Source organism: Mytilus californianus, unplaced genomic scaffold, assembly GCF_021869535.1.
Source record: "Mytilus californianus isolate M0D057914Y unplaced genomic scaffold, xbMytCali1.0.p SCAF_11, whole genome shotgun sequence".
Classification (NCBI taxonomy): domain Eukaryota; kingdom Metazoa; phylum Mollusca; class Bivalvia; order Mytilida; family Mytilidae; genus Mytilus; species Mytilus californianus.
Window position 1 is genome coordinate 70,603,030 of NW_026262593.1, and position 15,631 is coordinate 70,618,660.

A 15,631-nucleotide genomic window follows, 5' to 3' on the forward strand; every position below is an offset into this window, starting at 1 on the left:
CCTGATAGTTGTTCTGGCTCACTGAAAGACTCGTTATATGGGGGAAAGGGGGGCAAATATATTAGTATCCAAAATATTAAGACCATAATGTACAAAGATTTTCAGCCGTATATTGAAATTGGTTAACAACTTTTTATAATTAAATACACCACATTTTACTGACTATTAATATAGGAAAATACATGGTAAATAAACCGGGGAAAAGAAGAACTGCTACACTGCTTGTATAATTACCATTGAAAGTTGTTTTATTAACTCGGCAAGTTTCGACATTGATTGAAAGAGATTCTATCGTTTTTAAAGCAGATGCAAAGATACCTTCAATCATCTTAATTGGAAATAATATCATTGAAGCACCTTTGTCTTAAGATAATATCGATTACATGCCAATGTGAATTTAACAGTTTTTTAAAGTCTGCATTGAAAAAATTGTTTGACAAATGTTTTTTATGGAATTCGATCTTAAATATATACGTTGAACTTTAATTTGATAATGAATTTTTCAATGATATATTTCATCTACTTTTAACATTTTACTCTTTATTGCAGCAAAACAGTGTTACTAACACTCATGATAGAATAAATTCAGGATTCAGGAATTGACTATTTAAACAGCTATAAAAAAATGCAGATGCATAATATTAAAAAATCATTTTCAATCTTCTGAACTGGAAAAAGATCATCAACGCATCTTTGTTCCATAAATAGTATAAAATACACAAATAGTTACAATACTTTCTTCATAAAATAATTCATTGGAATAACCTAACTGTAAACAGATTACAGCACTTAATATTCAATTTTAATTACATAACTTGATCTATAAATTAACTGGTCTCAGTTAATAGAAACTATAATTGGACTAATCATACAACTTTTCGTTAATAAAACAACAACAAAAACCAAAAACGATTTGTTCAATAGAAAATAAGGAGATGTGGTATGATTGCCAATGAGACAACTATCCACTAAAATTCAAATGAAGTAGATGTAAGGGAACGACCATTTAACTTCAGGGGGGGGGGGGGGGGGGGGGGGGAATTATGGGTTTTTCCTAAAAAAATATTCTGATCCCCAATTTGATGAAATAAAATATTGTGGTCAAGCAGATGACAAAAATATTCTGAATCCAGATTTTCCCCATACCTTATAGTGTTAAATTTTGAAGAAAAAAAATTAATTGATTGATAACGTCGAAAAACTAAAAAAAAAAAATTCTGACTCAGACAAAAAAACCATAACCCCCCTTGAAGTTAAATGGTTTCTCCCTAAGCAATTATAGACAACCGTACGGCCTTCAAAAAAGTGGCTTTTCTTAAAAGTTTTGTAAACGCAATACACCAATAGTATATCTTCCTTTTGCAATAAAGAAAGTTACATCAATATAAAAAACACTAACATAATCTCTATCATAAAGCAGACGCAAAGATACCTTCAATCATCTCAATTGGAAATAATATCATTAAAGCATCATTGTCGTAAGATAATATCTATTTCATTGTCGTAAAATAATATCGACTATGTGCCAATGTAAATGTTCGTTGTCGTAAAATAATATCGACTATATGCCAATGTGAATGTTCGTTGTCGTAAAATAATATCGATTACATGCCAATGTGAATGTTCGTTGTCGTAAAATAATATCGACTATATGCCAATGTGAATGTTCGTTGTCGTAAAATAATATCGACTATATGCCAATGTAAATGTTCGTTGTCGTAAAATAATATCGACTATATGCCAATGTAAATGTTCGTTGTCGTAAAATAATATCGACTATATGCCAATGTGAATGTTCGTTGTCGTAAAATAATATCGATTACATGCCAATGTAATTGAAAGTGTTTTCAATATTCTGTATTGGAAAACGCAACCTTAACATTTTTGTTTATAAAAATAAAAAAAAGGTATAAAAAGGACAATGCAGACGCACATCACAACTTTGTCATTCTTTTTAAATGGAAAAAGATTATTTTGCGCCTTTGTTCCATAAAATGCATTAAAAATAAATACCTGGTTATTTAGATCTCATTTCAACGTGCTCGACTCGAGCGCGGGTTGTAGTACTACAATTGAGTAAAATAATCTCTCAAAATTATGCACATTTTTTTTTAATAGAAAAAAAAAAATCATTCGTGAGACGACGAAACTTTTGCTAAGTTTGAATACTAGTATTTGTTTATTTGGTAATATTCTCACTGATAAGTATTCACAATAGAAATACAAGTTTTCCCTATATTTTTTCATTTATAAAGGACATATTGTTATACCAAAATAGTTAAATAACCACAATGCTAATGTAGTAATTTCGGATTTCGAAATGTTCATAAACGTTAGGACACTTTTTAAGTTATGTTAAACATATACATTTCTTACACAAAAAAAAAAAACAAACAAGGAAAGAAAAAAAAAAGGAAAGAAAATACAAAATTGATGTTCCTCTACGTTAGGACACTATAAAGTTATGTTAAACATATACTTTTCACACACTCATACAAAAAAGAAAGAAAGAAAGAAAGAAAAGAAAAAAAAACCACAAAAACAACCAAAAACAAAAAGTTAAAGAATCTAACCATATGATATTCCCCTGTTTGAACAAACGAATTTTATGTACAAAAGACATCCCATACAAACAAAGGCAAACGACAGAATTGTCAGTAACCCGAATTCTTCTGGGTATGGAGCTAGTATGACCATCAAAGCCTTCAACATGTCCATTAACTGATTCAAAGAGTTCTGTACACCACTGACCAGACCTCGTTCTTTTTCTTTTACCGTTTGCAAGAAGAGCTGTGTTATGGAAAGATCTGCTATCCATAATCCTGAAAAATATACAAGAAGTATAAATGTGTCATTGAAATTCAATGGTCGAATTAAAGATCACTAGAACACATCGCGAAATCGCGGGCATTAAGAGCGTGGTTGAAAGTATGTAAACTGTTGTAGGATGAATTGTTGTAAACGATTTTAGTGACTGGAGAATTTCAGGAAAGGTATCACATTTTTTAAAGTATCTTAAACATAAACTGATGTCAATATAACGTTTTGAATTTTTCACCAGCAAACTTAGGTTTTTGTTATAAACCTCATTATGTAGAAATGGGAGGGCTATCGAAGGTATCTAAAGAATTAATATTGTGTTTTTATGTGGAAAAGACGTGAGAATGGACAAAGAGGGAAAACTGCGGAAATTAGTTGTTGACAGATGACGACGACAGTCCAATAATAACAAGAAATTGTGACTGTATTTAAATGAATCAAAATTTACAATGAAATCCATAAAATATTAGGTGAATTAGTTTTAAAAAATAGATGTGAAATATGACAATTTTTTTTTTTAGTTCTTTGTGAAGATGTCAATGCTGAATAACGCCTTCATAAACTATGTAAACATTCCTAATTGGAAGTCTTGTCTATGACTTAAAAGTCCGTCTGCCTTTATTTTCGTTTTCCTCCAAAAATAACCCAAACGGAATAATCATAAGCGAGGATGACAAATGCGACTATGCATGATACCTATAACACAGAGACCTGATGATTCATTTATTGTGGAAGGAAGAGAAGCGACACACAAAATGAGGTCTTCTCATTTAATAGTATAGATGCAAACCAATATTTCATTTTTCACAAGAAAAGAATGAAAATGTTTAGAGATATTTATGATAAAAATGCGCATCTGGTACAGTAAAACTAGTACCATTAAATGTTTAAATTACTGTTGTCTATAATAACTGACTAACAGATGTTCAGGTTGTTATAGCAACAAAAAAAGTCACATGACTCGATAGGTATGCAGTCTCCAAATATGAATAATACCAACGCGAGGTATGCTCTTTATCATCCATAATTATACTTCAGCAACACAACGGATATTTACTGCCTACCCTTCCGGATCACATGTGTTCACTCTCTGTTTTATATTTGGTTCGTAATGTTTAATGTTGTGTTTTGTGCTCTTTTTCATTTTCTTTCTTTTATCCATGGTGTTGTCCGTCTGTCTTTGACTTATGGTTTTTAATTCGTGATTTCTTTTCCCTTTTTATCAGTTAACGCTTAGACAGCCCATGGACGGAACCAACAGTCCAATATTTGTGAATTAACGGAAATGATTTCGGAAGTGATATGGTTGTGTGATCTTTAAAAAATAAAACTAGTACATGATATCAAGTACGTGACATTTTATCGTTCAAAGGTATTCAATTAATAACCAACATAGCAACAATACTAACAGACTATTTTCATATTACCGACTTTTGACTCCGGAGTATATAATTTTTTCGACAGGTAATCTACTCTGTGATAGGACATTATTGTACTCGAGCAAGTAAGAGTAACTAAACAAAGTAAATTCAAGCTTACAATCGGCGAAATGTTTTGGGGAAAATAACTGTTTTATGTTTTCTACACACGACAAAATCATCGGAAAAAATAAATACCCCCTACAAAAAATTGCATTGTTAATAAGCTTGGTTTTACTTCTTTTAGATGCTCTTACTTGACCGAGTACCAGAATGTCATAACACAGAAGAGGTAATATGTCGAAAATTATATAATCCGTAGTCAAAAGTCGGTTAATATAAAAAAAATAGTCTATTAATGAATGAAAAGGAATTATTTTGTACATACAATAAAAAAATTATAACCGAAAATAAAATTACCAAATCTAGCAACAATGAGTCCTCCAAGGAAAAATCCAATGGATAAGTAGGAATCAGGTTCGTCACTGTCATTTTCAGCCGCACGTGTTGTATTTTGAAATATTATTGTTGTGGGATCGGATACGGATACGGATGTGTTTAGAGTAAAAAGTTCCGTGGACGCAGAAGTTGGAATCGTGACTGTAGAGGCTTCAGTCCCATTTATTATCGAACTATCATCATCATTCAGTCGATGTAACAAATCGAATGGACTTCCAGGTAAGAATATTGATACTACGCATGCGCTCAAACAGGTAATTTGGAAAACCATTCCTGTTAGACCGGTTGATTTTAATCCTAAATGTTTTCGGAAAAGCGGATATGCAAATGTTCCAGTAATACCAAACAATGACCCGACGGCCATAAATATACCAAGAAGGGACTCGGATATTCCTTGTGAATATGCATAACCTACAATGTAATAAAAGAAGTGCGTGAATGAAAACAAATACATACGCATAGCTGTATTTAGACGAAAATGTTCCTAGGAATCATTATGATGAACTCACAAATTTGCTAATAGATATTCGAGAAGAATTTATTTTTACTTTAAATTTATAAAATCATCAATGCATAAATATTAACATAAAGTTAGTGTATCTGATAAAATATCTTAACCTTGATTTTAACTAGTTGATGAAGGAGATAAGTTTTAATAACAAACAATTATGAAAAATGAACTAAATAGTACTTCATGAGGAGCTGGATGGGATTTACAGAATCGAGAATAATAGACAAAATCTACATAAACAATACCAAAAAAAAAAAAGAATAGAGATAAATAGGGCGAAAAAATAAAAGTAGAGAATAATGGGCATAAAGTATAAAGAATAGAGAAAACTGACATAAAAAGTAATAAGAAAAACAGTAATTAAGGACCCCATCCGGACCCCCTTCAGAGCATGAATAATTATTACTTTACAATGATGTTTCATAAGGACTGCATCATTCTATATAATTATTTGCCAGACACCATTCACGCTTGTTTTAAATTGATGTCCAAATACACTTATGTAACTCTATTACTGCACAATGTAACTCTATTACTGCACAATGTAACTCTATTACTGAACAATGTAACTCTATTACTGCACATGCTCTCTATGACAACGTTAACATTATATAGAATGTGTAGAAAATACTTTAAACAAAACAAATGAAAAGCTTTTATCTATCTCTTCAATTCCTGGTTTTAGCATTAAAATCTTTAATAAATTGTTAATCGTTCGTCTTCAATATGATCGAATTAGAGAAAAAATATTCATTCTTACCAACTGTGATATTATCAAAACCTAGTACAGTCATATAGAGCGTGGCGAGACCAAGACCAGCAAAGGCAACTTTGTAACTCATAAAAATCCGCCATCCCTTGTACAAAACTATAAAACTGTAGAACACTGTGTAACACCATGATTTAGGCTTTTTATCTTCTGCTTTATTTTTTTTAGGTAGTTCATCTTCGATGTCAATGCCAACATCCTTTTCTTTAGAAGGTCCGCCATTTTGATTTTCGTTGCTACCATATGTGTACTCCGATTGTCCATCTTCGATCGTGACAGATTTGTCATCTTGGTTGTATTTAACTCCTTTGCTGCTATCATTCCCAATCAGTGGTGAGGTTTCATCTGTAGTTTCTGGAATGAAATTTATAAAATGAAATTGGAATTAATGGAACTAAAGAGAAGAAAATTGACTCCATGTTATTCGAAATTCTAGAATACAGTGCATTGAGTTATTTTTGCGTCGGGTTTTGTATGTAAGTTGTTCTTGAGGAGACTCAGCCAAATCTTCACCGTGTTCAATGTTCACCTTGTAAGACCTTGTGCAGTGTGTAGGGTCAATATCGCGGTAAAATGCTTACTGCAAACATAGCGACAAGTAGACTCACGCGATTCTTTCTATGTAGAAGGTATCCAACTAAATTAGTTTAGAATGAAATATGAAAAAAAAAATCTACAGGACAACTCTGGACAAATCAGGCAATATGGAGGGCTGCTACCGAAATCAAGCAGTTCCGGTTCCACCTGTGACACTCGTCAATGAAAATATTGTTTTTACTGTATTCTTAAGAGTCCGTTTGTTTGTTGGAATCGTTTACACCTTACGTTTTATATACTACAAAACTTCTGTTGAAGAAATCTTAAGAATTAATAAAATATAAAAAAAACCCTAAACATGTACATTTAAGTACAGCTGAACTAAATGGTATCAAATAGGCCTTTGGAAGGCAGAGTTTATCATCTTTCCAACATCTATTTTTGAGTCGAATTGAAACTAGTATTAGGTCTAGTGACCACATATTTTCCCGCCTTCAGCAAAAATTCTTGGACAGTAAATGTCCAACATCGGAGTCGAACTTGTATTTTACATGTATCATGCATGGTCCACGACATTGTGTTTAAATTCAAAAATAGTCTGTCATGTGGAAATTTTAAAAAGAAACCATTAAAACCTTTTTTTTTATCAAAGGGTCCTTCTTTTTGATAATATTCATAAAATATTTAAGGCCAGGTAGAATGAGAAATATTTTTTTTAAATAAAATACACACACAAAGCATTTAACGCGTATCATTAGGAAACATATCAGTATTTCGGTCGTCCGATAAGTGTGTCTTTCAAACATTGAGAGTGCAGTATGTTACGTGTGTTGAAATAAAGAAAGTGCAGCAGATCACATGTTTTGAATTACGAAGTACACATAGTGTTGAGAGACGAAGAACGCACAAAAGACTTGAAGGAGAATGTAATTTGTGTGCTCAACTTATCGCGTATGTTAAACACGGTCATTTTAAGTACAAACCCTCTGCACTGTCTAATCCTTCTTTGAATTTCTGATCAGCAAGGGATGGTATCTGGTCATAAACTTTCTTGATCATATTGTACTCCACAAAAAGGGACACCACATTCCATGAAGCTATGAACACTCCTCCCCAACCAATATGCAGAAAGTAAATGACCTGTCCTGTCACTATCGGAGCTGCTAGTTTAGTAGTCAAATCAATTGATCTGAGAGTTGCCGTCATAGCTGTTAAATATAATAGCAAAAGTATTTTGAATATTTAGTATAAATATAAGAAGATGTAAGACCAAATAAGTAGAATATTAGCAACTAGAGGTCACCGTACGGCCTTCAACAATGATCAAAACCCATACCATATAGTAAGCTATAAAAGGCTCCTAAACAACAAATGTGAAAAAATTCAAACGAAAAAACCTAACGGCCTGATCTATGTAAAGAACAATAAAAAAATATATGTTAAAATATAACAAACGACAACCACTGAATGAGCCTGAATGTGGAGGGGTTAAACATGTTTTCGGGCGCACTGGAAGAACTGTTTACAAGTACAAACAATTCAGAGCTTGACAGTGCTGAACATATCAAAACAACAAATTCAAAGTTAACTGTTTTTTAAGAAAGTTACGGCTACTGAAATCATATATGTTTCATCATAAGAACGGGTGTGTCTTGCATGAAGACGCGCATTAAGATAAAAAAAAAACGCAACTGATGTTATGAAAACTGAAACAGCAATTGCATAAATACAATTTTTAAGTTGACCTATTTCAAGATAATAAAATCAAGGATACTGATAAATACCAATCTTTATTTGTACAAAACAAACTACGATGTTTATATACATAATTGTTGATAATTTACCTTCTGACCTTCTCTCAAATTCGACCACATTTTTAAATATGCTACATAAATGTAAGATATGTTTTCGAACCCTTTCATTACTCACACAAGGATGTCTTAAGGAGGGGTATATGGTGAGATGAATAGAGAAGGGAGTATTTGTGGAATCCTTCATTTCTATTCTTTAGATTTTTTGCCCATTATTCTGTATTCTATATATTTTAGCATCCCATTATTCTCTATTCTTTATTTCTTTATTATTTTTGTGTCTATTTTTCCCTATTCTTTATTTTGATCACCCTTTATTCTGCATATCTTGTCCATTATTCTCTATTTTGTAAACCCCATCTAGATCCTCATATATAGTGCAATCACAACAGAAAATTCTTGCCCGGTTTGAAAGAAAACAGACATTTTGTTTAAGTATGTCCAAAACGCAAAGAACGGTCTTCTCTCTAAGACTATAGTTTTCAGGTTAAAAAACGGGTAGTCAGTAAAATGTTAAAATTGTTATAGAAATGCGAAAGTGACATACTCATAGATATAGGAAGATGTGGTATGAGTGCCAATGAGACAACTCTCCATCCAAGTTACAATTTATAAAAGTAAACCATTATAGGTCAAGGTCATGTCCGTATACTGTAGCAGAAATGTAGAAATGAAGGTCCCTATCCATACCCTCATATTTATCACTATCAGTGTAAACACCTCTTCAAACTAGACTAAAACTTACAGCCTAAAAGATCTGTGTCATGTTGACAAAGTTCTACGACCCAGTCTCTCTCTATAACTATGGTATTTGCTACACTTGCCAAGTCAGCACAGATTCCCAATAGAATGATAATGGCAAAACACAACGTTAGAAGCCATTCGTCTTCCCATTCCGCTTTAATCTCGTCTAGGTACTTGTGAACCACAAATACAACTCCGGCACAAACGGCGACAAAAATGTTTTGCGTTGCTAGAGAAAGTCTTGCAGCTGAAAACATAATGATTATCAGAAATAATTATAAACTACAAAACATTCCGAAAAGTTGTGCCGAATACGGCTATTATAATATATGCCTTGCGTAGAAAAATCTTAGTGTTTCGAATAATCAACCATTTTATAAACAGTAAATTTACAGAAAATGGACATACATGTATCAATGATACGTTATGTCAGCACAAAAAGACAGTCTGAAAACTAATGAACATTAATTTAAACAATTCGTTATGAATCAAATCAAAGTAAACAAACAATTTAACAAGGAAAAAGTTTTAGGAAATTATTTTAAAATAAATATATAGCGCTATATTATTATCCAGTCATTCTTAATCAAGAGTAAATTGCTTTCAAATACTCAACCACTGGTACTAAAGATGATATATCTTTCTAAACTTAAACAACACAAATCATCATAGAGAAAAACGGGGGTTAAATCGCGAACTTCATGGTTTATACACATACCGATGCTGGTAATGCATATTTTCCCTAACAATTCACAACAGCTTTAGCTTTTCCCTAGCCAATCAAATAAAAATTTCTCCAGCAATCATAAATTTCTCCATTTTAAAAGAATTATACCAAGTCAGGAATATGACAGTTGTTATCCATTCGTTTGATGTGTTTGTTTTTTTTGATTTTGCCATTTGATTGGGGACTTTCCTTTTTGAATTTTCCTCGGAGTTCAGTATTTTTGTGATTTTACTTTTTATACCACTTAAATCGGGACTTCTGTCAAAATTGTTAATGTTGTGTTTTGTTTTTGGTATTCCAACCACATTTGTCAAACAGTTAAACTTAATATCTTCCTAGTATCCATTTAATATGAGAGAGCGAGAGAGAAAAAAACCCGACTTTTTTCCCGCATTGTCAATGCCTTTTCAATACTTGTGTTTCAAGAACAAGCACACGGACCTAGTCGTAGTACTTCTATTTTACCATTACGTTGATTGATACGTTATATATAGAATTATTTACCGAAAGATACTTCATTTATGAAATTGCTATCATCTTGATTTGTTATTGCTAATTTTTTACAGTTCACAAACTTTCTTACTCCTACAAGTATACTCTATTATCATCTATCATACTATAAAATACCTTTTAACCTAGCAGTTCTGTCAACCCAATCACCAATAACGGTGGAAAATAGAAGAGTCATCGCGCCTGATATAAAGCCATATATAGCAACCAGCTGTAAAGAATCTGGCTCTAGTTCAATTAAAAACAAACCAATCCCAAACTGCCACATACGATCGCCCTTCAATAAGAAAAGTAACATTAGCTATAAGAAAAGTAAAATTATTATTGGATTAAACACATTTTTCAAGAGGTTTATTTGATGTGTAAACTGCTAAAAACTAAAAAAAAAAGTCTGTTTGTTGACGTTTCATATTGTATGGCTTTTGATTATTTTTGTCGTTGAGGTGCTGTATCCCTAAAATATGCACCAACTTCCCGTTATCCATATTCATCGGAAATTCAATTGATTAAAGAAGAAAACAGATTTTATAGACATTTCAACACATCACTTCATTTTTTTCCTACCATTTAGAAATTATGCTCCAATTATTCAAAAATATTTTGTCATGTTCAGAAATTTTCTCGAATAAAAATACATGAAATTCAATTATTTACATCGCGTTTAAAAGTACCATTGAAAGTTTATTGTTAAAGAGATACGGCATTTATTGTTCTCCGCCAAATCCTTTTAAATACTCACCCATGCTGAGAGAAAGTGACTGATATAGACGAATAGCCTCGTTTTCAGTGTTATTGTAGGATGTCCTACAAATAGAAAATTTCCAAATATAGTAATTAAATACTTTAAGGAAAAAAAATATAAAAAAGTTCTTTTTCGGAAGAAAATATGTAATGCAATTCATGTGCCTGTGGACAGCGAAATATTACATGGTATCCAAGAATAACCCCAAACAGCTATGACCGGGCGTATGACATTTGCGCCGATTTCTAAAAATTTCTATCTTTCATTTGCGCCGATTGTGTACAGGTAAATTACAGGTGAATGTTATTTTTATTTATCATTATAAACCTTTTCAGTTAGCCAGTTGTACATATGTTATGAATTGTCAATTTTAACATGCATACAACTGTTGTCCCCTGCAGTAGATTGTTGTCGTTTTCATCTGGTTCAGAACTGGTGGAGGAAAATCCAGTCTGTTGGGCTAAGCACAGAGTATAAAGACAAATCAATTGACAATGGTAAATGGCTATCGCAATATTTCGGGATACCATTCCTTCCCCCAAATACAATCGAGGACTGCTTCACGTTTGACATGTCTGACGCTCCTTCTTGTGACAAATGTCATGCATTCTTAGACTACGTACTAAGTACTTATATATATATGCGCAACTTCACGTTATCCACCTCATTTCTGGCAGCTGCGCCCGTTGAAAACTGTAAGAGGACATATAACGGTTCAAAATCGTTTCATTTGCATTACAATAAACAGTTCTATTCGCACCACCCTAACATATATGTCGGTTACATACATGTTATAATTGACAATTCATAACATATGTACAACTGGCTAATGGAAGAGGTTTATAATGATAAATAAAAAATAACATTCACCTGTAATTTACCTGTACACAATCGGCACACATGAAAGACAAAATCGGCGCAAATGAAAGAAAAAATCGGCGCAAGTGAAATGCAGATCGGCGCAAATGCAAAACGCCGCTATGACCAAACGAATTTTACGGACAATTAACTATAAATATTAGCAAATTAAAAAAAAAAACCTGCGTCGAATTTTACTTTACTAGTAATACATGTATAATACATAGAAAAAGTCGCATCCGTAGTAACATTCATTTTCGCAAGTATTTATTTAGTTTACTGGTATATTACATTTACAAATACTAGTATCCATTAAACAGTCAAACTGTAGCATTGTCATTCTGCTTAGTTTCTTTTGTTACCTTTTCTGACATCGGACTCGGACTTCTTTTAAACTGAGTTTTACTATGAGTATTGCTGTGTGTTTGTTTAATCTACATTGGTTAGAGGTATAGGGTGAAGTTTGAGATCTCACAAAATATGTTTAACCCCGCCGCATTTTTGCGCCTGTCCCAAGTCAGGAGTCTCTGGCATCTTTTAGTCTTGTATGTTTTTCAATTTTAGTTCATTTGTATGTTTTGGAGTTTAGTATGACGTCCGCTTTTACTGAACTAGTACACATTTTTGTATAGGGGCCAGCTGAAGCCCGCCTCCGGGTGCGGGATTTATTTTCTCGCTGTGTTGAAGACCAATTGGTGGCCTTCGGCTGTTTTTGCTCTTTGGTCGGGTTGTTGTCTCTTTGACACATTCCCCATTTCCCTTCGCAATTTTAAACTACTACAGGTAAAAAAGAAAAAGAAAAAAAATTTAATAAGCAAGTTCGATCGAGATTTCACCACTATAGCGCATTCTCTGAGAGCTGTTTACTCGGCGTGTCAGTGGAAACGATACTGCGAGTGCCGATTGAAATAAGTTGACCTATAGTTGTTAATTGCTGTGTCATTTGGTCTCTTGTGGAGCGTTGTCTCATTGGCAATCATACCACATCTTCTTTTTTACAATTAAAGATGAAACCGTCTTAATCTGTAGTTTTTCAAAAACAGAAATAAAGAAAAGTGAAAAATTAAGATTAAGATAGAAGTAATTTAACAGTCTTGATATTGTGATAAAGTGTATATTATGGTTTTAATTCTCTATTAAAAGGCATTCTAACAATAGTCAAGATGAAGAAATAAACTCATCATAGATACCAGGATTAAAGTTTTGTACGCCAGACGCGTGTTTTGTCTACAAAAGACCCATTAGTGACGCTCGAATCGAACAAGTTGAAAGGGCCAAATAAAGTAGGAAGTTGAAGAGCATTGAGGACCCAAAATTCTAAAAGGTTTTGTCAAATAGAGCTAAGGTAATCTTTTCAAAATAGAATTGTATGTCCTTTATTTCCTGATCTTCAAATTTTTATTTTTTCCCTAGGCTGAATGCCAATATATCATATATCTACAGAGAAAGTGAGAAAGATGCTAGTATTAAAACTTACCCATCCTTCTCAAACCAGTTTTCACAACAAGAGATAATTTTACGTTTTACTTTCGGTACAGTTAAGGACAGTCACAAACTATCACAACAGCAAGCGCCTATTCGTCTTGGTAATAATCATTCCAGTTATTGTGCTAGAAGTTTATATCGGTTAGTCTATAATAAAATCATATATATGTCAAATTCCTGTCTCTCTTCTAAGCTTTTATTTCAATTGGCATTAACTGAACACTAAAGCATAACACGATTACGGTGAATGACTGTAGGTTACGACTTTATTCATCAATACATTTATCTGCACTTCTACCCTTAATTGATAATTATTTATTTACTGTTATACAATCATATCACTTAGACATATGTGAGGATCATGTGACAAAAGTTTGTCAACTGATTATTGTAATTGAAAAGATTAATGAAAAATAAAATGGACTGTGTGTCATTTTACAGATAAAACTAGTCTCGGATGAAGGCCAACCGTATTTGTAAAAATGTCTGAATGCATCTGCCATTTTTAAAGAGATATGATTTTTTTTTCTCTCGCAGGCCTACCATTTTTTTTTCAGGCAGGACTTACATTTTTTCTGTCTCGGGAATAACATTTTTGAAAACTAAAATAAAAACTAAACTAATAATTCAAAATATAGAAAGAAGAACAATTTGTTTTTTCTTTAAAACTCAATGTTTTTAATTTTTACTTATTTTCTATGGAAAGTATTTTTTCTCACTTCCATTCGAGTTTGAAACAATTTATTTTCAGATGATGACATCTCCTTAATCGACGGAGATGATTCAAATCATACTGTCATACTTATTTCCCAATTATTGTTTTTAGCATAAATCAGGCCTTTGGTTTTGTCGTTTGAATGTCTTCTTTTGTTTCATGCTGACTATACCGTATTACGTTTAAGGTTTTGCTTTTCTCGTTGTTGAAGGCCGTACTAAGACTTGTAGTGGTTTACATCCTCTTAATTTTGTCTCTAGGGATTTCTCTTTTGACCACATCTCGATCTTTTTATATATGTAGTGGGATTTAAAGGTAACGTAACTTACAAAAAATCTAGACATGGCACGGCTACCCGAATTTGTGTCATCATGATATGAAGCAAATGAATGATAGAACGAGATATACTACTAAGTATGTACTATGTATAATTTTATGCATAGTCATAACGCATGCCTGTTTTTGATTATATAAAATTATCAAACCGGACACAGATTAAAGAACATACATAGCTTCGATTGTATAACGAGTTGAACAGGTGTGATAAAAAATGTTCTAAGAACATGAGTACAAGCCTCCTTTTGGCAGAGAACACTGCATTAATTCCATCATTAATTAGTAGCAGGCTAAACATCAATGTAAAAAATGACTCTCTATATAGAGGCGGAGCTTGTATGATTGGTATGCATATTTGTTTGCTACAGTTAAAATACCTGACTGTGTCATTTCAATTTTGAATTTTCTTATTGTTTTCAGCTTTGATTGTTATCTGAAAAAAAAAGAAAAAAGTTGTCTGTTGCTTAATAAATCATAAATGTTCTATGGTGGGTAGTTGTCATATTGTCAATCATACACATATTTTTGTTTAAATCGTAATACCATATTACTTAATTTTACTTTCGGTTCTTAAGAGCAACACGTGGGTTGTCAAGTGATGAGCAGATTCTTTTGACTCTTCCGGAGAACACGAGATCATTACATGCTTGTAGTGTGGTTTATGTTGCACAGTCTAAAGCTTTCTGTTTTGTGTTTTATAGGCTGTTGCTTCTCTATTTGGTGTTTTTTTTTTCTCACACTGTCGTAGTCATATTGTCTTTGACCTATGGATTGGAATATCCATTCGGTATCTTCCGTCTCTCTCTTTTATCTTAAATTTGATAGAATGATTGCAAAATGTTTCAGAGATTAAAATAAATCTAATTCAGATTTAAAACCCGTATTTGCTATCACCTTTCAAAGGATAATTTCAGTGTTCTAATCTTATCTTTTTATGAAATCATAATTTTACTGTCGTCAATTCATAGATTGAGTTTTAATTGTTCCGGACTTTGTCAGTCAATCACAACGTCTTTGGTTTCACTACAAACCAGTAAAAGTCTGAAATGGCCTATATTTGTACTCGACTGAACTGATTTTTACTCGACCAGTCTGAATTGGTCTGAAATTTACTTGATATTACTCGACTGTAGTCTGAACCATACTAAACAGTCTGAACTTGTACTCGACCTTTACTCGACCAGTACTT

General features: G+C 32.5%; 1 protein-coding gene across 1 annotated transcript; it reads right to left on the reverse strand.

Moving 5' to 3' along the window:
- Positions 1 to 2,568: 2,568 nt before the first annotated feature.
- On the reverse strand, positions 2,569 to 13,387 carry LOC127719291 (solute carrier family 40 member 1-like). The gene is made up of 8 exons (XM_052225305.1): positions 13,384 to 13,387; positions 11,046 to 11,110; positions 10,424 to 10,583; positions 9,071 to 9,316; positions 7,498 to 7,722; positions 5,969 to 6,331; positions 4,659 to 5,108; positions 2,569 to 2,822 (listed from the first exon to the last, which is right to left on the reverse strand). Exons 1-8 carry the CDS (start codon positions 13,385 to 13,387, stop codon positions 2,569 to 2,571), a joined length of 1,767 nt encoding a protein of 588 aa, XP_052081265.1.
- Between the last annotated feature and the right edge of the window lie 2,244 nt (positions 13,388 to 15,631).

Coding starts and splice junctions, on each gene's coding strand:
- LOC127719291 (XM_052225305.1), bottom strand. Junction 10,584..11,045: donor GTCACTTTCTCTCAGCATGG/GTGAGTATTTAA, acceptor TTCTTATTGAAG/GGCGATCGTATGTGGCAGTT. Junction 9,317..10,423: donor CAGAACTGCTAGGTTAAAAG/GTATTTTATAGT, acceptor TTATGTTTTCAG/CTGCAAGACTTTCTCTAGCA.